Source organism: Peromyscus maniculatus, chromosome 23 (genome assembly GCF_049852395.1).
Source record: "Peromyscus maniculatus bairdii isolate BWxNUB_F1_BW_parent chromosome 23, HU_Pman_BW_mat_3.1, whole genome shotgun sequence".
NCBI lineage: Eukaryota > Metazoa > Chordata > Mammalia > Rodentia > Cricetidae > Peromyscus > Peromyscus maniculatus.
The window spans coordinates 1,350,972-1,378,821 of NC_134874.1; the positions used below are offsets into that span (position 1 = coordinate 1,350,972).

Consider the following 27,850-nt stretch of genomic DNA (forward strand, 5'->3'; position numbering starts at 1 on the left):
TGGGGTTTGATGGAAACACCCCATTTAGGACTGAATGCTCCAAAGTCTCATTCTCTGCACGCTATCCAGTTGTGGGTCTCTCTTATTAGTTCCCAGCTAGTGTAGGAGGAAGCTTTTCTGGTGATGGCTGAGTAAGCACTGATCTGTGGGTGTAGCAGAATGTTGCTAAGAGTAATTTTCTTATTTTTTTAAGTATATGAAATTATATAATATGTACACACACATATTTATATATAAAACAAAAGTCAGATTTCTCTGTGGTATTCACAATGAAAGCTTCATAAGACTAGGAAAAGGAGAGAGAAATACGTTTTGAGACCATGGGGCTGGAGAAGCATCACAGTCAATCTTGTGGCCTTAGGAGGGTAGGAGAACGTTATGAACTTTGAACCAAATGTGCAACTAAGATGAAATGCAGAGAGTCCTTAAAATCTCATTCTTCCAAAGCCAACACTACATCAAACAGAATATGAATGGCCCTGGATCAGATACAGAAATTAAAGTCCTTATCACGCACTATAACTAACTTGTAGAGTAAATTCACTGAAGGCCTAGGTGATTTTCCTAATGAATTCTGTGGGGTATTTCAGAAAAAAGCCTGCAGGGCTGGGATTGTAGCTCAGCTCAGAATGCTTAGCTGGTGTGCAAAAGCCCTGGGTTCAGTCTCCAGCACAAGAAAAAAAAAAGTTGAACAATTTGTATGAAGTCTTCCAGAAAAGAGCAGAGCAGGCCCTTTCCACGGGTAGCATGAGGCCTCTGTCTGCCTCACGCTCAGCAGCATGAATGACTGTGACAGACGCCCTGTGGCCACAACCCTGAAGTGCCGTCTGTCCTTTAAAATAAGAGTACTGGCACTAGAGAGATGGCTCAGTGGTTAAGAGCACTGCCTTCTCTTCCAGAGGACCAGGGTTCAATTCTCAGCACCCATGTGTCACAACAATTTGTAACTCCAGTTCCAGAGGATCTGATGCCCTCTTCTGAATTCCATGTGCAACAAGAATGTATTTGATACAGATGTACATGTGGGCAAAACACCCATACACAATATAATAATAACAATAATAATAAATAATACTGACCCAGAATATGTAAAGCGGTCTTAGTAAAGAAAAGCCCCAGGCGTTGGTGGCGCACGCCTTTAATCCCAGCCCTCGGGAGGCAGAGGCAGGCGGATCTCTGTGAGTTCAAGGCCAGCCTGGGCTACCAAGTGAGTTCCAGGAAAGGCGCAAAGCTGCAAAGCTACACAGAAAAACCCTGTCTTGGAAAAAAAAAAAAGAAAAGAAAAAAAGCCCCATTGACAAACACACAAAACCTGTCTCCAGGCCTCATTAAAGCCATGTAATCACGGCTAATTGCTTAAAATCCCAGTACTTGGGAGGTTATGACAGGGGGACCAGGAGGTCCAGGCCTGCCTGGGCTGCACAGCGAGCTCTGGCCTCTGGGAACAAATGGCGGACGCTGGAGCAGAGTGGGAGCCAAGAGACAGGTCCTGCTTATGCTGTTATTGACTCTGGCAGAGACGTCCCACCAGATACTGGGGAAAGACAGTCTCTCCAGCAAATGAAGCTGATGCACTGAGCTGCATCTGGGGAAAATTACTCTCAACTCCAGGGCCAAACACAAGAAACGGCAGTGGAAGCTGTGTGCCGGTAAGAGGAGCACAGTGTCTTCCTGAGTTAGGGCAGCAGGTGACAGAAAACAACAGCCACAGAAGGAGCAAAACCCCATCAGGCTTCTCAATTTCACACCCCAGCTCGTGAGAAGACATGAAGGCGACCAGCAGGTGAGGCTCACCTCACATGGCTGAGAAGGGATTCAAAATATTCAAAGACCCTATGACTCAAACAATACAAATAGTTCAATTTAAAAATGTGGTGAAATGTAAACAGAATTTATTCAATGATAGACACATCAGAAATATTTTATATCACTAGTCATTTAGGAAGTGTGAGTTAAACCATAAGGAACTACCAGGAGAGATAAGATGGTAAAAACTGATCTCAGGGATGCTGAGGGGAAGTAGAGGGTGAAGATGGTTTGTGTACTGCTGGAGACGTTGTCACCCTAGGAAGCCTCTAACAGCTGCAGTGAAGCCAGGACCCGCACTGGGACCCCCACTGTGGACACGTCCTTCCACTGGGACCCCCACTGTGACCCACCCCCACTGTGGACACGTCCTTCCACTGGGACCCCCACTGTGGACACGTCCTTCCACTGTGACCTCCACTGTGACCCCCACTGTGGACACGTCCTTCCACTGGGACCCCCACTGTGGACACGTCATTCCACTGGGACCCCCACTGGGACCCCTACTGTGGACACGTCCTTCCACTGGGACCCCCACTGGGACCCCCCACCATGGACAGGTCATTCCACTGGGACCCCCACTGTGGACACGTCCTTCCACTGGGACCCCCACTGTGGACACGTCATTCCACTGGGACCCCCACTGGGACCCCCACTGTGGACACGTCCTTCCACTGGGACGCCCACTGTGGACACGTCCTTCCACTGTGACCTCCACTGGGACCCCCACTGTGGACACGTCATTCCACTGGGACCCCCACTGTGGACACGTCATTCCACTGGGACCCCCACTGTGGACAGTCCTTCCACTGGGACCCCCACTGGGACCCCCACTGTGGACACGTCCTTCCACTGGGACCCCCACTGTGGACACATCATTCCACTGGGACCCCCACTGTGACCCCCACTGTAGACATGTCATTCCACTGGGACCCCCACTGGGACCCCCACATGTCATTCCACTGGGACCCATGTGCATCTGACGACAGGGACGCCCACAAGGACAGCAGTGTCATTCCTAATGCTGCAGTGAGTCATCAGCCCGGTGCTCTCTGCAGGCCGTGGTCCTCTGCAGTAGTTCACGGGTGTGAACTAAATGCAAACCGCACAGGAAGCCCAGAAAGCCTGTGGTGAGGGAGAGCAAACCACACAAAAGGGCAGGCACCATGCAACTGTGATCAAGTACCTTCTAGAAAGCCTCAGTCATCTCTGTAGGGAAAAGGCACAGCAAAGGCTGCCCCCAACATGGAGGCCAAAACCAATGGGGGGGTGTCTTTTTTTTCCGACTTTCTATTTCTTTACGGGGTTTTTAGTACAATGTCCCTGTCCAACTCAGTGTTTATGTTAAGATTTGTGAAGTTCATTTTGTGTAGTTTTTGTATACATATTTTATACTAAAATGCATTAGTATTGTTTTCCAGCTAGTAATGTGCCTTGTGAAGCATTTGAAAGCACTGTGATTCACTGTCATTTAAACTGCACCCAGATAGGAAGTTAAGCAGGTGATTAGAAGAGCAAAGAGAGCAGGGTAGATGGGCAGCAAGCATTGGGGATGTCAGGATGAAGCTAAGAGGCATATCAGTATTCACTGTAAGAATCTTTAAGCTTTTCTGTTTCTTTAATTTTTCATTATAAAAATCTTTGGAAAATATACCAAGTATAAATGGATGATCTTACAAATGCAGAGTATACACTCCTGGGTTCATCTTAAAGAAATCTAAATGAGTCTTCCATAAAGATCCGTGCATAGCTGTGTTCACTGTGGCCCTGTTCACAATAACCAAGATGCAGAACCAGCCTAGGTGTCCATTAGCAGACAAATGGATAAAGGATATATAGCATATGCATACAATGTTTTTTTATTAAGCCATAAAGAATGAAATTATGCCATTTTAAGGAAAATGAATGGAACTGGAGATGATCGTGTTAAGTAAATAAGCCAGAAATAGAAAGGCAAATGATGTTGTATCTGACATGAAAATAGAAGAAAGACTGGGAAGAGGAAGGGAGGTTAGCGGAGACAACCTAGAGTCACGTGATAAGAGGGAATCCCAACTGAAGAACTGTCTGGATCAGACTGGCCTTGGCTATTTCTGTGAGGGATAGTCATGCTTGCTGTGGGAATGCCCACCCACTGCTGGCAGCACTGTCCCTACGAAGGTGGCCTGGGCTGTAGGAGAAAGCTGACCTAGCCCGAGCCAGTGAGCGGCCTCCTCTCCAGTTCCTGCCCTGAATTCTCTCGATGGTAGATTGTGACTTGGAAGTATAAGCCAAACGAATCCCTTCCTCACCAAATTGCTTTTAGACCTGGCATTTATACAACAGCAGAAATGCAACTACAACAGCACTAGTTGGGAGGCTGAGAGAGACCTCAGTTCAAGACCAGCCTGGGCTACAGAGGGAGACGTGAAGTTCATGTATACAAATGCAATAGAGGCCATCAGGTTGTGCAGTGACTGCATATAAATGGTTGAACATGTATATCATGTAGCAGAAAGCAAGAAAAGTGAATGTAAGGTGGTGTTGCATATACGCATATATTCCAGGGGAGAGCATCAAGCAGGTGATGTGTAGTGAACACTGGGAGGAGCTGCAAGAGGCAAAAGTAATGTCAGCAGGACCTGGTGAGACAGACCATGGGCCTCGCACAGACTACTCATGACAAGGAGAGGGAAGTGGGCTCTCCCCATGAAATGTAAGAGCATGAAATGTAACGTCACATCTTAGTACCACTAGTTTCTATCTGTGTTGCTTGGAGCAAGTTGTCCATCAATTCCCCATTCTCATTCACCAGTGAAGACTACCATCCTCACCTCATAGTGTGGTCAGGAATCATAAGCCTGGCACAGCTTGACCGCCAGGCATAGCCCTCATCTACAGTATGTGCTCATCAGAGGTTGACCTTCCTGCCCTTTCTACTCACCTGACCCTTGGGATCCTGCGAAGCTTGCCTTCTCCTCTTCTGTTGCCCTTCCAAGGACCTCCAGCACTGGAGTGTAGCAGGAATCTTAAAGGTTCTTATTGATAAAATCAAACCCGGAGCCAGGTATTGGGGTGAACACTGGAAGATCAGAGAACAAGCCACAGCTAACCTCACCTGGACAACTTCTCAGCTGATCCTGTTTCCTCAGACTGGAGACCTCTGAGTCCTCATCTGGAATGGGTCTCAGCTGAATTACTCTCAAAAGCCTGAAAGCTTAACCAGCCAAAAGCTTCTAGTTTCTGGTCCTCACGCCTTATATTCCTTTCAGCTTTCTACCTTCACTCCCTAGGATTAAAGGCTTGCTTTCTGGGATTAAAGGCGTGAGTCACCATGCCTGGCTGTTTCCAATGTGGCCTTGAACTCAGAGATCCCAGATGGATTTCTGCCTCTGGAATACTAGGATTAAAGGCGTGTACTATCACTGCCTAACTAGTGGCTTTTCTGTTCTCTGACCCCAGATAAGTTTATTAAGGTACACAATATTTTGGGAAACACAATACCACCACACTGGTGGCCCCTGTTTGCATGTCCATGACCTTCCTTTAGAGGTGTTCTTGTTCTTAATCATGTCCATCTTGCCTCTTGTAACCACTCCACTAAGAATCCCTCCCTTGCTGCCTCCCACTCTCTCTAGACGTTGGCCCTGGAGCAGAGGCTGTGTGACTGTTTTGTGTCTGTCTGTGATGAAGGGGCCAGTGGGTGGGCATCACCAGCTCTTCCTGCCTTTTCATTCCCTGACTCTGTGAAGCATGTGGCTGCTTTGGTTCTGCCCAGCAGTGTGCTCATCTCCATAGACATGCACAGCAGGAGCCTGGCCCAGCTCTGCCACGAGATGCGGCCACAGAAGCACATTGGATTCAAAGATGGGGAAGCTCTCTGCACTATGGGCTCTCTTGTAGCTATTTTTTTACACTGTGGATTCCATTTGAGAGCTGGAAGGGATCTGAGATTTTAATCAATTAAACCCTGAAGTGTTGGCCATTCAGTAGGAGACTGAATGTTCAAAGCTGCTTGGGATTAGCAAGGGAACCTCCCTCTGTGGAGGAGGTACCCAGAGAACTGTTATTGGTGGGGAGAGATGTGGGTTGTCTAAAGAGAGGGCAGAACAACCCGGTGGTATAGAATGACATAACCAGTGACTAGGGTGGCGGTGCTGGCAGGGAGCCTCCAAGATGCTGGCTGCACATCAGGGTTATCACATGGCATAAGGGGACAAAATGGCAGGATGGAAGCCATGCCCATCCCCCGGCCCACCCTTTGTCAAACCCTGGCTTACCCTTGATCTGATCCTCACCCCTCCGTTCTTTCATCTGGGCTGTGACTCAAATGCTAAAATCAAATCCAAATGCCACGCTTGGCGCTCTCCACTGCAGCCCAGAAACGCTGGCTTTGCATCGTGTGTGTGGCATACATAGCAGCCAGCTGAGATGGCCTCAGACCCAGGGGGAGCCTTAGGCACAGCCTCAGCCTGATATTTGCACGTCTTCAAGTCATTCCAGGCTCACTGGGAGGCCTCATCTCAGTGAGCAATCTATGCTAGCTCCGATCTTTAGTTCACTGGTATCAGAGATGTGCTCCAGCCAGCCTTTGACCACTGCACGTCAGAGTGTGTTCACTTAAGAGAGGGATCCTTCATGAGCTCCTCAAGCCTGAAAGCGAGTGTGTCCTGCAGCAGGCTAGACCCTCTGCTCTGATGAACACCAGCACGCAGCTCCTCAGAGCAAACATGTCTTTCCAGAGCACTTTGCTCCTTTCTTTCCTGGGCATTGTTGACCTACCCTTTCTTCTAGTCATGAAAAGAGAGGTGACAAAGAGGCAGTGCTTCAGGAGGATCAGGAGTTCGATGCTAGCCTGAGTTACAAAGAGCCCATCTTGGGGGTGGAGGAGAACAAAAGAAAAGTGGGTGAAGAGAAATAAGATCTCAACTGCCCTGTGACCAACCACTGCCCTGCATCCACGGGTTCAGAAATATTGGTGGTAGGACAGCAATTCATGACCCAGGGGTGAGCGGGAGAGGATGGATTGCACAGGCAGCTGCAACTATTCATCTAGCATTGCTTTGCAATTTGTACAACAAAAATAACTGCAGAAATCCAAGCTGTTCCTGCCCTTGCTCTTTGCGTTAATTTTCCAACATTCTGCCCCCAGTGGAATGATAGACTTATCTCTATCAATGCAATAGTAACTCCTGGATGCAAAGCCCCCAACCCTGTCCCACCCTAAATGGAAACTACTTTTCTTATTTGGTTTCTTAACAGCCACTACCCCCAATTATGCTTCTTTAAGCATGAAAAAAAAAATTGCAGAGCCCTGGTAGAATAATTTGTATCCACAGGAATTCACAAAGATAGAAATAACAAGAGAATCCAGGCCACCCCGTTTCTAGTAGGAATGGCACACGTGGCTTCTGCCCCTTGGGGCTCACCAGAGTTCACTTTTCAAGCCCCACCAAGCAGAGGCTGGCTCGCAGTATGGCTGTCATTCTGACGCATCTGTGAGCACTGTAGACAGCCTCTCAAGCAGGTCCCTTGCCTCTCCTGCTGCAAACCCAGAAACAAATATTTAGCTGGCTGCAGAGAGCCATCCACATGAGTGCTGTCCCCCTGGGGGTCTTCTGCATGCAGCGCCTGGCTGGGCCTTTCACGTGACACAGGACATATAATATATTTATGTCTTGTGTAACCATAGAAACCTGTTGTATTGGGGAAGATGTTGCAATTCTGCATCTCTCCAGAAAGATGAATAAAGCCACAGGGCAGGCGCTGCTGCTGCTGCTGCTGCTGCTGCTGCTGCTGCTGCTGCTGGCAGCATTTACTAGTGTCCACATCTGTGGACATTAACAAAGTATCCAGTAGACATAAGGAGGTAAAATCTACTCTGTTATTTTACACACTCAGGCCAAATCATCGTTTTCTTGTATTACCTACACACTTCATACTTCATTAATTATCCTGAGGACAGTGCTCTTGTTTGTGTGGGAGCACTTCCTTTAGGGAGTCCCTGGCATAAGACAGATATACATTGGCTGTACAAGTGTACAATTGTTGGCTGTACAACAGTGCAGAAAACAGTGTGGCCATCGAGAAGGGAGGGACGATGCCAGTTTAATGGGGCTCTCCCACTCCCTGTGGAATATAATGGAAAGATTTGCCTTCCCGGTCCCTGTGAAGAGCAGTAGTGTAGGGGAAGGGCCCAGCCCACAGGAGCAGTGGCACTGGCTGTCAGCACTGCCCCATTCACGTCCTCCTTCAATCCCATGCAGGAGCTCTGTGAGTGTCTTAATGCCCGCAGTAGCTTGCTTTGTGTAGCACATCTATAGTATCTCAATACCTATCAAAGGCTTCACAAATATTTATTAATTATAAAAACCCCCAAGGGAGCTGAGAAATACAAACTCCATCTCTTTCCCAATTAATTCTGCACCTTTCCATTGGCAAGTATGTATGTTTTGTGGCTCTTAATAGAACAAGGAGCACCTTGGCTCTTTTGTCTGTAAGTGGATTGTTGTTGGTTTTTTCTTTGTGTGTGTGTGTGTGTGTGTGTGTGTGTGTGTGTGTGTGTGTGTTTGCGGATTGTTTAAAGGAATTATCCATTATCCATGGAAGCTCCCAGTGCACCTCATAGATGACTTGGGCGACATCTACTGGCTGGTGATAGAATCAGGCGTGTCCACCAAACCAAAAGCCCTTGCTCCAGGCCCTAAGTAAATCCTAAATCCACAGGGCCCTGTGGACTGTGGGTGGTAGGTGTAATCATGGCTGTGTAGGCAAGGCGTTTACGCTTATTATTATTTTCTTTATTATTGTTATTTAAATGGCAGTGTTAGAATGCAGGGGATGTTTCCTGCCAGCTAATAACCATTTAAGCTGCATTTGGGGGCTTTCATGACTTGACAACAGCTTCTCAAAATCTTGGGCTATTAAACCCCCTACTGGGTTAATGTGGCAGAAAAAGACAAGAAGGGCACCAGCCAGCATCTTTTGTACAGCACTCCTCTCCAGCATCTGGAGGAGGGAAGGGAAGCAGGTCCTTTCAGAAAATCCAATTAGAGGGAGAGGGGAGCACCCCTCCCCCAGACCCAAGCAAACTCTGCATTGCCCTGACTGCTTCAGCCTTCAGGAAGTAGGCAGTGCAGACAGGAAACTGGCCCTGTCCAAAGGTCAGCAGAGACAGAAGCCTCCATTCTGGGCACAAGGGTGTGACAACCTTTCCAGATCCCTCCCAAGGAGGAGTACAAGCCACATTGTCCTCAGACTCCTATTTCTCAGTGTGTGAATCCTACTAAGTATTCCAAGGAAGACCTAGGGAATGGCCAATGACTCTTGAGGTCATCTTGGCTTCTTTAGAGACTGCATCATCTATACAAATGCCCCTTTCCCAGTGGTTGCCCAGAACTGGGACACCTATGTTAAGTAGACTTGGTCTGGTGGCTCTTGGTGGCATTATCTTGAACAGAAATTTTAAAGGTGGGCTGTTTACCTAGATTTAGAGGATGCTAAACAAGCTGCTACACACGGCTCCGTCCTCTTGCAGCTATCTGGTGTGTTAGCGTAGCATCTGACTGGACAAGGCAGTGTCGAGAGCAGCTCCGTGGGTCCTGCCCGGTGAGCTGCTGTGCTGAGCTGTGGGGCTCCCGTTATATGTGGCCACGGTATGTGCTTCACTGTGACTCCCTCCTTACCCACGCATCTCTTTCTCACTTTTCAGAAGCCATTCAGCATTTTACTGTAACTTGCCTCAGGGCAATTATAGGGATGGAAGGCCTTGGGCAGACTCCAGCACCACACCAGGTTAAAGCCCCTAAGCAGCCCCTGGAAGCGTCCCGCATATCTACACCTTCCGAGGCATGCTAGATGCTCAGTGAGCAGGGATGCCCAGTGAGCAGGGCGCCGGGCCTCGCGGGGCTCGGGAGACCATTCCAGTTATAGTGGCTCTTCTGTGGGCAGAATCAAATGAAGATGAACCCATGCATAGTGGACAGTGAGGGGTCTGGGGCTGCTGAGAGCTGAGGTCAGCCAGCATCTGTGCCTCTGAGGGTGGAGAGCAGGACAGGAAGGTACAGGTCTAGAAGCTTGCCATGCTTTGGCTGCTTTGCCACTACTTCCAGGGGAGCAGGCTACCCATGGTAAGGAAGGGAAGGTGCTCTCCTTGGCTTTTCCACAAGGCTTAATGACGACACGCAAGGAGGGCCCTGACGATCAGCAACAGAGCTCAGCTGTTGTTACTAACTGCTCACAATTCCTTTGAGCTGGGAGTTGGAGCATATTATGGTCTATGAGCCCCAGAGCTGCTAACCTGGAGGGGTGCCTGATGGTCCCCATGCTCACACAGGCACACCCGCCTTACCTTTCCACTGTGATGTGATGTGAGACTGTCACGAACTCTGACAATCTCCATCCAAAGCAGAGAAAGGAAAAGCCAGTGCCATGGACTTGAAGCATGCACAGCAGCATCCAAGAGTGCAGCGTTGTCTATGATTCCAGAAACCTGACCCCAGGCCAACCCTGTAAGAGCAAATCACCTCACAGGAGGCGTCTTCCAGGTTCTACTGAGGGGCTGGAAGAAAGGGATCCTGGGATTGCTGTGAAACCAGTAGAATTTTGTTTTCCAGTGCTAATGTGGCTCTCCTGGGTATGAAGGCTCTCCAGACTCCTCTCCAGAACTCACTGGCTCATTGAGGATCTCTGTGTGAGCAGCAGGACCAGAGCTGATGGGCAGAGCTCTAGAGTAAATCTAGATGTGTCTGTGGTGTGGCGAGTTCATGGCTTAGGCAGAACAGGCTCCTCCCAGGCACAGTGGAGATGATATCTGGAAACTAGGTTAGCACTGCAGTAAGGAGGGGTCATGTGACTGAAGGGAAGGCTTAGTTGGGAGGGGACTGGCAACAGGAAAGGGTTTCTCAGTGAGCAGCAACAGAAATTAATTCAAAATCAAATACATAGCAAATCTGAGCTCTGCCAGAGCTCACTCACCTGTGCTGCATCACGTGACTCCACTGCCGATTTGGCTCTGAGCACAGCACACACTCACACTGCACGTGCCACCACACAGCTGGGTGGGTCCCCCACTGGCCTGGTCCCTAGTGAGCAGAGGTGGGTGGACCGAGACCCGGAGGGGTCTCCCGGGGGCAGTGGCAGGCTGTGGTAGCACTCCTCAAAGCAGTTTCTTCTGTGTCTCTGCCCCCTCCTCTCTGGTCACTCTCTGACTCCCCTAACAGGGACCAGAAGTCTAGGAGAGTGCCCAAAGCCTTTTCCTGCATCACCTATAGGGGAGAAGACACCAGCACCATGTCTTTCCATGCTGGCAGTCCATTTTCTGTGTAAGTCGTGTGAGCATATATGCACACGCAGTACACAGCCCCTCTTGTGTGAGCTGTGACTCGCCAAGGATATCCAAGCTTGCTTACTCTGTGGGAGTGGGGGAGGGCCTTCGGTGTCTTCCCACATGTGCAGTCAGTCCTGAAGGATCACCACCTAGGAGATGAGGTGACTGCTCTGTTTTTCTGACTCTCAGCATCTTCACCGAGGGATGCATGCACTACTGGAAGAGATGAAAACTCCGGGAGGGACTCTGAGTGACAACACAGGACAACTGTCATGTTCACAGTGTGCCTTCTGTTGCAGACTCACGTACGTGCCTGTGTGACACTCAAATAGTCCCCGGGTGGAGCAGCAGATGTGCACAGAGTCACGTGCATCTGATTCCTCCACAGCCCTGCAGGAACAACCAGAGTGGGAAAAAAAAGGGTCCCTGCAGGGCGCTTCCCACCAGCCCAGTGCTGTGCCCACACTCTCCATCCCCCATGATTAACCTGGCTCACCTCAAGGAAGAGGGTCCGCTGGTCTTAAGTTCCAGGGAAGTATCTGGAAGGGATTATCCCACCTCCCAGACTTCAGGTCTTTCCATTCCAACAGCATTCACAGGGATTGCACTGGGCTCTGTCCACGTCACACATCAATTCGGAGGATGCAAAAGCTATGTATCAGGGAGAATGCTATTGCCAACACACTCCCAGCAAAGACTTAAAAAAATAAGACACCAAGAAATGAGGCTTCAGCCCAATCACAGCTTCCTGTGTCCCTGCCAGCTGGCTGTGATCACTGTATTTACTGAAAGCAGAAAAGCTAGGACAGCACTGTGAAGCGCCTCCTCTCAGCACCTGAGTACAGACCAGATCATTCCCTGTGATCCTTTGTGAGAGACTCACAAAGCTCCAGGGCTCAAGTGACTTTCTTTAAAAAGCATTTTGGAAGTTAATTTTTATTCTTTCATCAGTTTAAGCACAAGCCAGAATGTATTGAGTGAGTGAGTGAGTGTGTGTGTGTGTGTGTGTGTGTGTGTGTGTGTGTGTGTGTGTGAGAGAGAGAGAGAGAGAGAGAGAGAGAGAGAGAGAGAGAGAGAGAGAGAGAGAGAGAGAGAGAGATGTAATTACTTATTTACTCTCACACAACCAGACTTGTTCTAGAGAGGACACGGAGGTAACTGGGTTTTGGCCTTGAGAGGATACAGAGAGCAGCATCTCTAGAGTGACATGAAGCAGAAGCCTTTCCCAGGAGATCTAGAGAGGGTGTGTGTGTCAGTGACTGCATTCCAGAGGGCCAGGCTGTGAACAAGAGGGTTTGAACCAGCAGACTTGACATCAGAGTCTGTCTATCCCCACTGTGCCATGTAGGGCTGTGAGGTCTGGGGTGTGACGTTTGCTGAGGAGAGCAGCCTGTGTCCGGTGAGTCCCTGCATCTGCTTCTGTGTACACTGGTACTTTCTCTCTTGAGTGTCTTTGGTCTCAATGGTATCATAACTACTGGGTGTGGTGTTGCCAGCTTGGTGCACCAAAGCCACACAGGTCTCTGGGGACACTCCCCCACACACACACCAGTCCTCTCCAAATCTTAAACAGAAGAAGAATTTTCTAGTGAGGTTAAGGGGCAGGACTCAATGAACTGCAGCTCAGCCTTGCAATGTAAGAGGAAAGCGGGGGTTACGTGCGTGGGCAGGGTCATCCATCACTGCTCAGCTGTTTCCTTTGGCTACTGTAGTTCACAGCTCCAGAGCAGAAAGATGGCCACCTTCTGTGGCTCTGAGTTTACACATAGCCTAGAGCCAGGCTCAGGAAGCCACAACCAGATTTCCCTGAATGTGGATGCTAAAAGGAACGTCGTTATGATCAGGTGTCACCTGCTCCACCCCTTGTGTCCTCTCCAGCATGATGTGCTGTGGAGACAGTCCATGGAGGCCAGGCTCCTCCCATCTTAAAGGTCTGCTAAGCTTAAGTGAAAGAGCAGAGGGGCTGGCCTGTTGCCCAGGAGAGCACTCCTGATGCCCAGCTTCTTCCATTTCTTGCACTCTTCTGAGTGGCTTCTGGGGACATGGTTTCTCAGCTGTTGGCAGGACTGTGAGCATCCCAGGAAATGTGCAAGGCACTTGGCCCTGAGGGCAGGCAGTGGTATCAGAGGTCCTGAACATGTGCAGTGGTCACTCAGTGGGAAGATCTTTTCTTTGAAGGAACTGTCCTTCCATGACCACGGGGCTCAACATGTGGGTGTCCGCCCTGCATAGAGGGGCCGAAGGCCGGCTTCCTGCTGTCCTCCTCAGCTCAGGACTGTAAGTCGGTTTTCAGCAAGTGACTGCTCATTGGTACAAGGGAAGCTTTGGGGCAGGGAATCAGATGAGTTAGCAAGGAATGCTCTGACGTAAACAATGGTGTGCCTGTGTAGAACTCCAGCCCAGCTGATGGACCAGGAGGCCATGTTTGCAAGTGGAAGTCCTTTCCGGAGCCTCCTGCCAACCCCTCATGTGTCCCTAGAGCAGGATGAGCCCTGGCACAGCTCCACAGTGCTGATTCATGGCTGTCTCGTGGGTCACCACAGTGAGCATCTTGGAGCCCACCCCTAGCCAGTATGATTTATCTTTGCCAGAGTACTGGGCTGGGCTCTGGCAGGGCTGGACTAGGTACAGGCAGAAGAGGTGGGTACCTTGGAGAGGCTACTGTTGATTGCATTCTCTCTCCCTCCCTTCTAGTCCTCACCAGGGTGCCAGTTTATACTGTGACCTTTGCCCTCTGTCCTCCATAGCTTGGTAATCTAAATGTCAACCTCTGCTAGCCCCACAATAGGCAGCAAGAACAGGGCCCTTACCATCCCTTGGGAGCCCAGGAGTAGAGAAGGCCAGGGCAAGAAATTCAAGTGAGAATCCTTAGGCAAAGAGATTCACAATGGAAAAAGAAAAAGTGTGGTGCTCAAGGGCACTGATGAGTAGGACCGGAGCTTGTTAGACAGACCAGAGCGTAAGCACTCCAGGGGAAAGAGGGCTGGTCTTGGTGCCCAGGACACAGTTGGCCAGGGTGCCTCCCTTCCACTGCTCCTGCCAGCGCCTGAAGCCTTGATAACTTCCCTACTAAGCCATAACTAGTTCTTCCTGCAATACCAGCTCTTCTCGATGGTCCTGCTGCCTCCCATTACAGCCAAAAAAAAGTGACCAAAACCAGGCCTAGTCAGTGTTGAAAGCCTTCTGCATTGCGTCTGTGGTAGACTTCTGCATGCTTGCGGGCATGCTCCCTTCTCACGCCCACCCTAGCGCTTCCTACCGAGTATTCACTATGTTATAATTTACTATGCATGTACAGAGGTTACCATAACCATCTAGCACCTTCTCTGTGCTTCTCCAGAGCAGAGGCTGTCTGTATTCAGTCAGATCAGCCCCAGTTAAGGATCTGGTACACACTGGTTATACAACAGGGAAAAAAAATTAACATAGGGTTTTTTGTTTTGTTTTGTTTTGCTTTTTAAAACAGGGTCTCTCTCTGTAGCCCTGGCTATTCTGGAACCCACTCTGTAGAATGGCTGGCCTTAAACTCAGAGATCTACTTGCCAGCTTTTACTTACGGTCTTAGCAGGTTGAAGCAGGCCTTGAACCTATGATTTTTTCCTACTTTGGCATCTCAAATACTGAGATTACAGGCATGCCCCACCACATCTCGTTCAGGATGGGCCCGGTGCCAATGAACCAGCATACTTAGTATAACTTACTTTTCCAATCTCAGTCAGTATTGGGCAATAGCAGGATGTTTGCTGGAGTTAGGAATAGAAGAAACTGTCAAGAACACAGATGATAAAGTCACAGGGATTGGCCAGGAAGAAGTAAGCTCTGAACACTATAAGTCACTCTGGAGACTCAGCCCATGAGCCCTGAGGTCTCACTCTGACATTTCCAGATGTGAATGTGACCTGGGCCTGATGCTGAGATAATGGAGGAGGGTGGGTATGGTGATGTGTGGGCACCACTGTGCCATCTCTGTCTCCCTGCACAGTGTGCAGCATTCATGTCAAACAAGCCTCTAGCCATTTATTCATAAATCAGGGCTCTGATGGGTATTTCTGTTCATGTAGAATGTGTCATGAGGTGTCCACAGGGGAGATACAAATGAATTCACACTAGTCACATCCTCATGGCCCACCTGGGGGAGGGGCCCAAGGAGCCTGTACTATCGCTCAAAACCACCCATGAGTCTGTCTCCTCATCTGGAAATGTCCTTCTGGGCTGTGCTCTGGGCCCAGCACCATGCCTGGTACAGTGTGGTGATTAGCAAATGTCTCTGGAATGGACGACAACACCACCTGTGCTGGGGTTGTCCCCCTGCCACACAGCCCGAGAAGAGTGCCCGCTCCACTGGGCACGTGCTGAGTGCTGGGGTGCACACTGTCGATCCATTGCTCCATCTGTACAGTTCACAGCTGGGTGGAGGCTGCAGGCACAGGTGAGCCACACTGTGGGAGGCGTGAGCCGACCCCACAGCAGTGTGTCCTTTCCTGAAGGCTCTCTGGTGTTTGTCCACAGGGCCTGTGCCAGCAGTGAGACAGAAAGTGAGGCTGGAGACATCATGGAGCAGCAGTTGGAGGAGATGAACAAACAGCTTAACTCGGTCACCGACCCCACGGGCTTCCTGAGGATGCTGCGGCACAACAACCTCCTGCACAGGTACGGCGCTGGCCCTGAAGCACGGGTGCTCCCACGTTTCACGGGTCACAGGGCATGGGGCTCTGGTTATGTCGGAGAGCTGCAGAGGCAAGCCTGGTGCGTTGTCTTGGCACCAACAGTTCAGACGGAGGTGGGGACAGGCTTCCCCATCCTTTTTGATATGATGGAGCCTAGGGATGTTCTGCCGCCATGCCAGCTCTGACCTGACTCTCCAGACTCTGGAAGAAGCTGAGTGGCTCTCACCTCTCTCCAGCTCCTCACAGGCCTGCAACTCAGGAGGCTGAAAAGAACCAAGCAGCCAGTGGGGTAGGAGTGAGCAAGGGCCCAGAGATGAGCTTGTCCACGTCAGGTCGTCCCCAGTTCCCTGCCACTTCACAAACGGGTGAAACTGCCACACCTGCAGGCTTAGGTTAGCCATATTTTGTCAGAATGTATAGTTCTCTCTTCAAGGGCTGCTGGCTGGGTGGGGGGCACTGCCTGGCAGCCCTACTGTGTGGCCACTGTCACCTGGTTTTCTGTCATTGTGTTATCAGGGTGACAAGAGTATGCTTGCCTTCCCAGGGCCCAGCAGCTTTGGGGGAAAAGCCAAAGGCTGGAGGGCCAGGCTGTTGTTGCCTCTTCCTGCCCTTGCAGGTGCCCTCCTAGCCCTCTGACATGCGTGGACACAGCCATGTGCAAGGAGGTGTGGGTGGGGCTGGCTTGTGACCCAGTACAGAGAGCCCACAACGTGACTCAGGCCTCACTGGGCTGTAGTTGTGTGACACCGAGAAGACAGGTTTCCGCAATCCTAACATGGGGATAGACCCCCTCTCCCTTCAGTCTGGCAATTAAGGACCCAGTTTGCAAACCCTGAAGTAGCTAGCTCTCTGACACATGGACAGCGTGACAGAGAGTGGTTTTCGTGCCAGGCATGGGTGAGGCTGAGTGGCTCTACGAGAATGTGGAGTCGACTTTGGAAGGGTTGGAAGCGGCCTGTACTCTGTGCAGCGCCCTGTGTTGAGGTGCAAGCCATTGTAGAGTACAGCTCTTTCCCTTTCTTCCCCATCACACCACATCTCTCAAGTGAGAGCCGTTAAGGGAGACCATTGGACCCCAGCACTCCTATATTCAGGAGCTGATGCACTCAGGGACTGGGATACCTGAGAAGGCAAGGGACCGGAATGTGCCTACAACCATCAATTTTGCAAAGGTTTATGTCTGGAATGGCTCTGAGACAGGTCCTTGATATCGTGTGTGTGTGTGTGTGTGTGTGTGTGTGTGTGTGTGTGTGTGTGTGTGTGTGTGTGTGTGTGTGTGTGTGTGTCTGTGTGTGTGTCTGTGTGTGCGTCTGTGTCTGTATCTGCTGATTCATTCAGACAACATGGTGCTCCCCAAAGGCAGGTGTGTCCCTGGTGACACAGTAGGAGGCAGTGGGCACTGGAGCCTTGGTTCTTGGTTATCTGTCTCTCTGCACTGGATCCCTTGGCAAGGTCCAATCAGGATCCGACAGCCCACTCAAGGGGAGCACACAGGTCTGCCAACCTTCCGTTCCCTCTGCCCCTCCCTGCGGCTGTTCTCAGCAGCTGCTGGCCCAAAGGTAGCAGAGCAGTGCCCGCTCAGCACCCACACCGGTCCTGACAGTGCTGGGGTGGCAGGCCTCCACCCACTCCACATGCGCCTGGGCAAAGCAGGAGAGGTGACTTTCTCTGGGCTCCTGGCTTCCCTACAGGCAGTGTAGAAACATAAGATACAGGCGGGAAATTAAGAAATAGCTGTCAGAAGCCACCTGCCCAAAGACCCACCAAGTGGTGACGAGCTTATTCAGAACAACAGGAGACCCACAGGCTACCTCTAAGTTCTACCCATGCTGGTTATTTTTAAGGCAGAATCTCTCTAATAAGCAGTATTTTCTTCACTGCTTAATTCACTTTCTTGTCCAAAATACACTAATCCCCAAGATTGGGAGATGAGAACAGGCTGAGGAGGCCGGCCAGCCAGCTGCCCTCGAGCTTCCTGTCTGATGCCCTGGCCCCACCTTGACCTCCCAGGCCGGAGCCTGGGGTGACAAAACCCAGACTGCAGCGGAAGACAGAGAGCTGGAGAGGCTTCGGGAGCCTGGCTCCTGCTCTCCACGTCCCGTTCTTAGTAACCCCAGGCCCATATGGCCGTGCTGGTGCGGTGGTTCTCAACCTCTCTGGGGACTGAAGGACCCTCTCACAGGGGCCACATTTCAGACATCCCGCCTATCAGGTATTTACATGACACATCATAACAGTAGAAAATTACAATTATGAAGGAGCAATGACAATAATTTTATGGTTAGGGGACATCACAACATGAGGAACTATACCAAAGGATCGCAGCATTAGGAGGGTTGAGATCCACTGTGCTAGAGACTGCAGGCTGTGACCCACACCCTTCTGGTCCTCTCTCTGAATGCCCCCACTGCATGCCTCAGCACTTACTGCTCAAAGCAAATGGTGGTATGATGTAACCCTGGAAGGGGGCCTTGGGAGGTGGCTGGGTCTCCCAACAGATTGGTCACAAGATGGGGTTTGTCCCTCACGCCCACCCTGAGGCAAGTGGGTGGTCACCTGACCTTCACTCAAGCACCTTACCCTCTCTCAGGATGCTAGGGGAGTCAGATGGTCACTGAGTCACCCCGCCATCTTCCCAACTCTCTCCATGGTCTGTCTGCTCTGCATGACCCAGAGGATTCCTGGGCCTGTCCTAACTGCCTTCCCTGGAGGCCTTTGCCTGGCGCTGGGACATGGCCAAATCAGGCTCTCCTGTGAAGGTCATCCCATGCACACAGCCTTTGTCCTAGGCTACCCTAGCTGAGTTCTCTTCTCCCAGATCCCTGGTGCTCCTGTCCCCTTGCCTTTGCGCTCTCCTCCCCCAGGCTACACTCACCAAAGCCTGGGTCTGGTCTAGGATTTCTTTCTCTACCCCCGAGGCACTGGTTACCTTGCTACTGTTGAGTAAGTCTGACTCACTCAACTGATGGGTGGAGGAAGAGATGAGCTATCCAAGGGGAGGTATAGAGGGTTCTCTGGTCAGGATTAAAGCAAACATTAGATCCCCACCACCACCCCAGCAAAGAGAAGGCATCTATGAACCTCAGCTAATGCCACCAAGTACCAACAGCATGTAGCGCTTCCCTGACCTTTGTTGACCCTTTCCCTAGCTGTGAAGGGCACTGTTAAAAGGAAACATGGGAGGCGGGCCGTACCCTCTCCAACGGACCCTGGTGGAGAGCCCTTCTGGCTTACTCTGACAACTAGCAGGCTTACAAGGCAGGCAGCCCAGAGCCTCATAGCTAGACTGTGAAGAGCCAGCACAAAATCTGACCTGTCAGGTGCAAAGTCAGTGTTCAGCCTCCCAGACCCTACTCACCTTCCTCAGAGCATCAGCCCTGGGCTTCTCCTACAGCTCTAGCAAGCATTTACCTGCTTTTGCTTAGGCTCATCCAGGACAAAGCAGGAGCCTTCTGGGCCCCACAGAGTCCCCTCTGCCTATGGACAGCTCCTCCCAACACATCTCTGAGGGGTCCTTGTGAACCCACTTGGAACAGCACCCCATAGGCTGTCACGAATAGGTGAGCAGGCTGCTGCACAGGTCTCTAGTCTTGACTCTCTATGCCCAAGCACCAGTAAGCTTGATGGCCCCTGTACTGTCCCTTGAAGTGTCCGCAGGAAGAGTCAGCCAAGCTTCAGGCATAGTACAGAGAGTAGATGGAGGGACAGAGGCCATGTCCATAGCCATCCTGAGCTTTCTACGGAAGGCAGTAGGCTCTGTGGGGTAGCTGTGTATACCAGGTGGGACAGGGCTGCTGCAGAGGTACACTAGAAAGCGAAAGTCTGGAGAGGGGAGAGGTGGAGGCAGAGCCCTCCTACAAGGAAGGCCATTCCATGTGCCTGAAAGAGCTCTATCCATGGTGGGAAGGCCTGAGGAAGCAGCTCGTGCTGAGGTGGGGATCATTTCCGGGAGCCCAGCCTGGAGGAAGGCCTAGAGCTAACAGCACAGTCCCAGCTCTGGCAATCACTTACCACTCCCTTCCAGAGGGAGGGTCACACCAAGCAGCCTGTGGCCCTTCCCCATTGTTCTACAGCAGTGCTTATGAGCAATACGCCCTGGGCTGAGTCTGCCCCATCTCCTCCTTGTACAAGGCAGACTGCTGTGCTGTGCATTCCTCTAGAGGTAGATTAATAGACATCATCTGAGAAGCCGGCTAATAAAGACTGCACAGCCTGAGAAAACCCTCTGCCTAGAGCCAAGTGGAGCTGGCAGGAATGGATGACAAGACAGTGATCTAGCGCCACCTTCTGGAGACCCATGACAATACAAATCTGGTGCCACAGACCCCTGCCCTGCCTATGAAATTCTGTGCCTCACCTACAAAGAAAGAGCAAGCAGCCCCATAGCCCCAGGGCAGCTGCCTAAGCTATAGAACCTGCAAAGATGAGAGAAAGGGACAGGGCTACCCTAGAGACCATGCCTGCTCCTGAGCCAGTATGAAGTGGAAAGGTATCTGTTCTGCCCCAGCCCTGGGCCAGGCTCCCTGTACAGCCACAAGACTGCCATGCACCACTCTGCTGAAGCGTCTCTTTAGAGAACAATTTGCATATACCACCTTCAGGGGAGAGCTGCTCTTTCATGTGTCCCTGAGTATGGAGTGTCACCCAGGGTCATCTGCACGTCACTGACTCTGACAGCAAAGCCATAGCACACCGTGTCGCTTGTAATTTCATTTCTTGAGTGAGTAGAGGGTAGTGGTTACCCAGGCCACTGCACCTCCAGGAGCAGTGCTGCTGTGTTCCTGGAGATAGGTGAAGTTGGACAGTGAAGACCCGAGGGGGGCGCACACAGGGGCCTTTTATGTCTTTTTTGCAGGTGCCCCTTCCAACTGGCCCTGGAGGAGAGCCCTCGTGGCTTGCTCTCAGGCAACAATTGAATAGCTGTCACAACTAGCAGACAGAATGCTTTCTACTGCCTGCTGCTGTGTGCAGCATCTGGCACAGTCCTTGCCAGGGCAGGCCCTGCAACAAACAATGGAAACCATGCACTACAGAGCTCAGCAGTTATACAGAAAGTGCTGGTTACCAGCAGGCCATGTTGAGGTCACATGAGTCAGGTTGACTGGCAGATTCTGTGACCTCCTCTCCATTTACCTGTATGTTCAGTGCTCTTCAGGGCCCCGGAGACCATGGCTGTGCCTAGTAGGCATCCACACATTTTCTGAATGAATCAGACAGCAATTGGCCTTGTCATCCTTTGAGAGTGTGACTCATGGGGTCCTGAGGATTAAAGGTGCTTCTGTGCTAGTGAAACGACACCCAGTAGCTGCACAAGATGCTCCCTCTACAAGCAATTTCCAATCAGCAGCGCTCAGGGCACCCCTGTGAGGCCTAGGGGCCCTGCCGGAGTCTGGCTGGGTCTGGCCAGTGGATCCTTGCCTTGGGTTGCAAGTTCATTGGTACTGGGTGTTGTGTTCCTCGTCGGCTACACTGACCCTTCCCAGGCCTTGTACTTGACAGCACAGTTGCTCCTTCAGAACCAGCACTCTGGGGTGCTCAGTTATGTAAATGACACCACAGAGATGCATGCTGTTGTGTACAGAACTCGGGGTTGTACGACAATAACCTGCAAGGGACAAGCATAAGCTGGAATTGGCAGGCATGTCACGGGGCCCTGCAGGCAACCAGAGTGATGGAGGGTGAGCCTGATTCCTACCCTTGTCCTGTCTCCCCAGGAGCTGCCAGAGCATGACAAGCTTGTTCAGTGGCACCGTGTCGCCCAGCAAGGATGGGACTTCCTCTCTCCCCAGGAGGCAGAACTCACTGGCCAAGCCCCCACTCCGTGCCCTGTATGATCTGCTCATTGCGCCCATGGAAGGGGTAAGTGCCTCCTGGGGCATGAGGCTCCTTGGTATCAGAATACATCATTTACTGGTCAGTGCCCATGCACATCCCCCTAGAGCACCCAATGGACACATGTTCTTGGCTGGCTGCTTATAGCCAAGGTCCTGAGCATCAAGTTGGCAGGTCTGAGTTTGTACTTAGCTCTGTGCTATCAGGCTGAATGCATTCGGCCTCAGTGCCCTCATGTGCTCCTTGCCTTGTCTACAGGTCATGAGACTCAGAGCACTGTGTGTCATCACTAGGACTGAATGCCTCCCACCCCTATTTAATCCTGGATGTTCATCCTGATGACCCAAGCCAGTCTCTTGCTCTTTCCCTGGGTCTCAAACAGACCCAGTGTCCAGTGACAAAGATACCACACAGACCACCTTGCTCTCTGGCTGGCATGTCCAAGCTGCCCTGAGCTTGGCATATCCCTTCTTAATTCAGACAGTGCTCTTTGATGGTACAGGGACCTTGGTGGACCTGAACATTTAAGGGGCCCATTGCAGGCAGGGCCATCACAGCCAGTAAGTAATCTGTCTACAGTGGCGGGAGCACCTCTCAGAAGCTCTCTATGCATCAGTATCTGCAGAAGCACTGTGTATCTGGAGACCACGGTTTGTGTATGATTCTTCCATCCCCAGAATGGCCTAACAGTTGTGGGATGGCTATTCTGCTTGCTGGTACCCTGTGGTCTCTGCCCTTTCCTGATAAGTGACCCTGGCCAAAACACTTGTCTTTTCTCTCTAGGAAGTGAGGACATCTGCAGGACATGTCTGATTAGCACAGGGATGAAAGGGAAGGACACTAAAGCATTGGGGCTGCAGGCAGGACTGTCACCTGGCTGGGGGAAGTGCTGTGTCCAAGCCCCTCCCTCAAGGTCTCTTCAGCCTTTCCCAGCTGCAGCCTTCTGGATATGGTTACTTCCGGCAAGGCGGAGCCTCTCTTGTCCTCCACGCTCTTCCCTGTCCCTTCTTATCTCTACCCTCTCCACAATGCCCTGATAAGGCTCTGGCTTGGCTGACTGAGGAAGACATGTGTTTCTCTCCTGCCTCCCACCGCCACCAGAAGTTCTCTTCACTCCAGGAAGTGCTCCCTCTATACTCCGGGAAGTGCTCCCCACTCACTGTTCACCTGCTCGAGCCTCCTCCACCTTTGCTCCATCAATGCTGAGTTGCCGGTTGGGAAGCAGGGGCAAGACAGAGAACAAAGGGGAAGGTGACTGTGATGTCTGACTGGCAGGCGCCACCCTGCCCAGCTCAGCAAGGCCTCCATCCCGAAGCCCTGTCCCTTGTCCTCTACACAGCAACATGGGAGTCTCAGGACTTGGCTCTTGCCTACTTCTCCCTTGTGACTCAATTCACATTCCCCAGTCAAGGCCAGGACCATCCCTTAGCAGCTGGCATGAGGTCTGGTGCATGTGGGCACTCAATAGAGTTTATTGAGCTGTCTTAGGTCAGAAGAACATTTGCATTTGGTCTGATACAGCACAACACAGAAAGCAGAAGACCCAGGGAGAAACTAGGTAATGGCTTTTAAGGCCACCTGGGGCAAGGTGGGGGCTTCCTAAGACTAGAAGCAGATAGCCCCCCGGCACTACAGCTACACAGGCCAGTTTCTTATGCACATGCCTGCCAGAACCCACAGTGGGCCATGGCTGGGGAGCCCCGGTGGAGGTACTGCTCACCCTAAGAAAATCTCCATTTGCTGATGAGTCCAAGCAGAGCCGGGCACTATGGAATCAGCAGAGGAAGCTGAGAGCAAGAGGCACCGTGGATGCCAGAGGGTATTCTCCAAGTGCCTGGAGCTGTAGTCACATTTCCTGTGTCCTGCTTGGCCACGGTCGGGACAAATCTCTCTCACTCTCAGTCCCACAGCTGCTTATAGAATAATCACTCAGAGGCTTATCTTAATTACCAATTGTATGGCCTATGGCAGGCTTCTTGCTAGCTAGCTCTTATAACTTAACCCATTTCTATTAATCGATAAGTTGCCATGTGGCCATGGCGTTACCAGTCTGCTGGCATCTTGTTGTTCCTTTGGTGGCAGCTGGCATCTTTCTTCCTCTGCCTTTCTCTTTCCTGTCTCTCTCCTTGGATTTCCCACCTGCCTCTAAGCTGCCCTGCAGCTTTATTTATCAACCAATCAGGGCAACACATAGTCACAGCATACAGAAAGACATCCCACAGCACTTCCCCTTTTCTGTCTAATCAAAAAGGAAGGTTTTAACTTTAACCTAAGTTTTCCAGTTGGATGCCACTTATTATGATCAATCCACGTGAGTCTATTAAATGGGTAACAGAATTTATTAAGATATAAATTGAGGAAATATACTCACGAATACAGATCAGACAGCTGAAGCTGTCCTCTGATCTGACCAGGAGCAAATCCACCTTACAGGCAGGGGTAGGGGAGAAGGGGCCTGTGACCCTTCTCCAACTCCTTATCAGAGGTCAGTACAATGGCAGGAAGCATCACCTCCTTTGGGTCCTATAGCCCAAGGTCATGGGCGGAGCAAACACCACTACATGGAGCCCCAGGGTGTGCTTCAGACAGTCCCTCTCTCACAGACTTTCCTCTGTGACCCGCAGAGAAGAGTGTGCTGAATCATGTCTGTATACCCCCATGTCCCTGCAGAGGTGGAAGGAAGGGTGGTCTCAGCTTTAGACAGGCAGAGCAGCCATAAGCTAGCACCTTCACAGTGCTGGCCACTGACACCTGCCAAGGCTGTGTCCGATGCAGATGGGAGACCAATGCCTGTGCCCACATGCCATAAATCAATGCATCTCTGACTCTAAAAAGATTCCTTTGTAGGTCAGGGGTTTAACACACAATGGATGCGCTCAGCTGCTTCAAAAAAGGCATCTGGTGAAAGCTGTGTAAAGCTCTGAAATAAACGGTGAGAGCTGGGTGACCCCTGCTCACCAGAGCTGCCCTTGGCTGGGGCCTAGCCTGCAGTTTTAGCACTCAGGATGGCAGGACAGTGTGAGCCACGGGTTCTCACCTACTCTGAGCAACATGGCAGGACCCTGATCAAAGTATATTTTAAAAGCAAAAGAACCCACTGTCTTTTAGGAAAAGCACTTCTGAGAAGCTGGGATCTAATTTTGTGCCCAGTTACAGCTACTCATTTAGCACATACTTAGACACACCAGGCACTCGCTGCCCTGAGTCTGGAGACAACCTAGCAGCCAGGCCAAAAGTGGCATGTCAGCTGGAGTGATCCATCAGTTCCAGAAGCTTCCCTCCCTCCTTCCTGGCTGCCCTATAGCAGGAGGCCCAGAAGGACCCTATGTCCTCCTGTAAACATGGCACACCTCTCTAGAGACCACCAGAGGGCGACATGACACTGCCAGCTTCCAGAAACAGCCCACCCCCCACATTTGCACAGAAACCATAGATCAGGACTGGAGCCTGGTGTGGGAATCTCGGACGCTTCCAGCCTAACCACTGGCCTCTTCATGTAATTATTTGAACAGTTGCCTTGGTTCAGCTGTGGTCCTATTGCTAGGGCCTAGGCCCAACGGTATGGAAAGTGGGAGAGAATAGTCTCCTATGGGGCCCCCCAGCCTGTGATTGAATGCATGTCCTGGGAAGTGTGTCACTGTCACCCAGGAGCCGTCAGCAAATGCTCAGTCAGATCCTGTCTAAGGTAGAAAGAAGTGTTTGGAGTGGAAGGCTGGCAGGAGGGGGGGCTGGGGTGCCTACAGCATGTTTAATTAATGGTGTTAAGGACAGCAACAGCCAGTGACGTGGTCTGCCTATCTGGTTGTAAGAGGACAAGGGAACCTCTCATCTCTAAGCCCATGTGACCAGACTCCCTGTAACCAGTGTTTTCAGGGCTGACTCGGAGTCTGGCCCTGGACCTAGCAGCCGCATGTGTGACATTGAGGCAGCTGCAGCAGGGCAGTCTCCAGGCTGGCAGAGTCACTCACTCTGTGGAGGCCAGGACTCAAGGACTCGCTCTGGTTTAACCTGTCACCCTCACCTTTTACCCCTCTGCTTCAAGTCTACTTGGGGTAAGATTTGACTCCGGATGCTCCACAGAGGTCATTTACATGGTTTATCCACACAGCTGTCTGCAAAAGCCAGAGGGAAAAGGCACAATGGACAAATGACTTGTGGTCGGGAGTCAGGTGTGGCACAAACCACAGGCTGTTCCAACACGTCTGAGTCACTATGGATAGCTGCATATTCACACTTGGCCCATGCAACTGCAGTTCCCTTTGCTTCCTGGGCTACTTAGACCCACAGAAGGCGGCACCATGGGAGCAGGCAGATTCTAGGACACTTGCCTCCTGCCTTGTTCTGAAAACATCAAGGGTTAGAAAGTCCATCTCTGGTGGGCTTGTTTAGGTTCTTGAGTTTTAGGTGAAGGCTGGTGTCCCAGTCCTTCTCTCTCTCAAAGAGAAGACTGCAGAAGCCAGAGCCCTTCCCCAATCTGACCCACTCAGGACCTGTGTGGACCACCCACATGTGGTCCATGAAGTGGACCATGACCTTTCTTTTCCCTTCCACCCTGGATACAGCTGGGGCTGCAGGTAAGGGGAGGGAAGTACCCACAGGGCATCTTTTCTACCTGGCCCCCCAGCTCCCCACACCTCCTTTTGGAGCTGGCATTCATTGGTTAGCCAACCCATCCCCCACCTGTCTCCTTTCACACAACCAGATCAAGGTCGCACATGCCCAGGACTGTAGGCCTATGCCAGACTTGGTGCTGTTCAATGGGGCAACGTTCTAGGAGACTCAGCAATATTAGGATGTGAGGCTCAAGGGTATCCGCAACCCCATGGCTCACCTGAGGTCACTGGCTACAATGTGCTGGCCGGATTTTCCCCCATTCCTCTGAATGTGTTGTTGGGTCTGTCTCTGGGTGGGCTTGACTCATGGCAGGCTATTCCCAAGTCCTCCTCAGTCATATGCTGCACAGTAGGCCATTGTAGTCCAGGTCAGGGCCCTCTGCTGTCTGGCTCCTGCTCACAGGCATTCACATGCTCTCACCTTAATGGGTTAATTTGCCTGAGCCAGGCCTTTCTGGTCCTTTCTAGCAGCCAGTGCAGGGCCCAGCCTGGTACCTACACTGGCACGGCTACCTTCCGAGGCTGGCATTTTATACTTCTGTTGTGGTTCAAGCTAACACCGCTGAGTCTTACTTGGCAACAGCTTCTTATCCACACTGCTTTTCTGCACACATATTTAAGTACATGGGCAGGCCTGTGTCCTATATTGCCTGACCTCTCATGGTGTACGGTGGGCACAGGATGGGCACTGCTCAGTGGTACATCAGAAAGCCGAGGCTTCTAGGGAGAGAACTCACAACAGCAGAGTCATGTGAGTGGACACACCACTGTCCAGGAAACATGGCTGTTATCTGTGCTTCTGGCCCAGGTCCCATGGCGTGGGTGGAGTTAGCAGAGCCCCTGTAACCCCACAGCCAGGGTCATTTACTCTGCAGAGCTCCCAGCCTGCTCATGCTCCTGTGTCCCCACTGGATCATACCCATAGATGCTACCATAACAAGGAAAATGTCCCGGGGACATGGGTGGCCTACAGGATGACATTTGACCCAGCCTGACTGGGGATTGGACAACGGAGGCTCAAGAGGGCCTCACAAGCTGGCATCTGATGAAATGAGTCCTATGGCTCTGGAACCCAAAGCTTGGATCAATTTTGCATGCAGCAGGTCACCCGAATCCCCATGTTTCCTGTATTTTGGAAAGCAACGCTCTTCCTGACCATCATACTATCCTAGCTGATAACCTCACTGAGGTGAGTGTCCTGTCAGCCCTGCCCCTGAGGTCTAGACCAGGACTCAGTGTGCATGAGACCTGATGCCGCCGACAGCCCTATGACTCCCTGTGAGCACACACAATCTCCTGGGCAGCTCTGGCACAGCAGTGGCCGTACTTTCTACTCCCTGTGACACACAGCAGCTCATTTAGCTCTTTTCCATGGCTTCTAAAGCAAACCCCAGTGATTTCAGTTCTCTTTCTCTCGGTTTAGCCAAATTATAAAAGGAAACGAGCCCTGGGTTTGCAGAGCCTGAACTCCCCACTAGCACATGTCACTTTGGGTTAGCAAGCGCTTCTGCCACCCTCAGCCAGGTGCCCCTGGCAGCAGGCAGCTGGGTCAGATGAGCACATTCATCTCCTGAGGGTACAGCCTGTCAACCTCATCAAGTCAGACTGAGGCAGCAGAGTGCTGG

At 51.3% G+C, this 27,850-nt stretch overlaps 1 protein-coding gene across 4 annotated transcripts in view; it reads left to right on the forward strand.

The window, feature by feature from the left end:
* Ttc28 (tetratricopeptide repeat domain 28) overlaps positions 1-27,850 on the forward strand; it is a 425,155-nt gene that overhangs the window by 384,452 nt on the left and 12,853 nt on the right. For all 4 annotated transcript variants that reach the window (XM_076559941.1, XM_076559942.1, XM_076559943.1 and 1 more), the window contains 2 exons: positions 15,623-15,763; positions 21,495-21,639. In XM_076559941.1, coding sequence (XP_076416056.1) covers positions 15,623-15,763; positions 21,495-21,639 — 286 coding nt within the window. The remainder of the gene's footprint in view (positions 1-15,622; positions 15,764-21,494; positions 21,640-27,850) is intronic.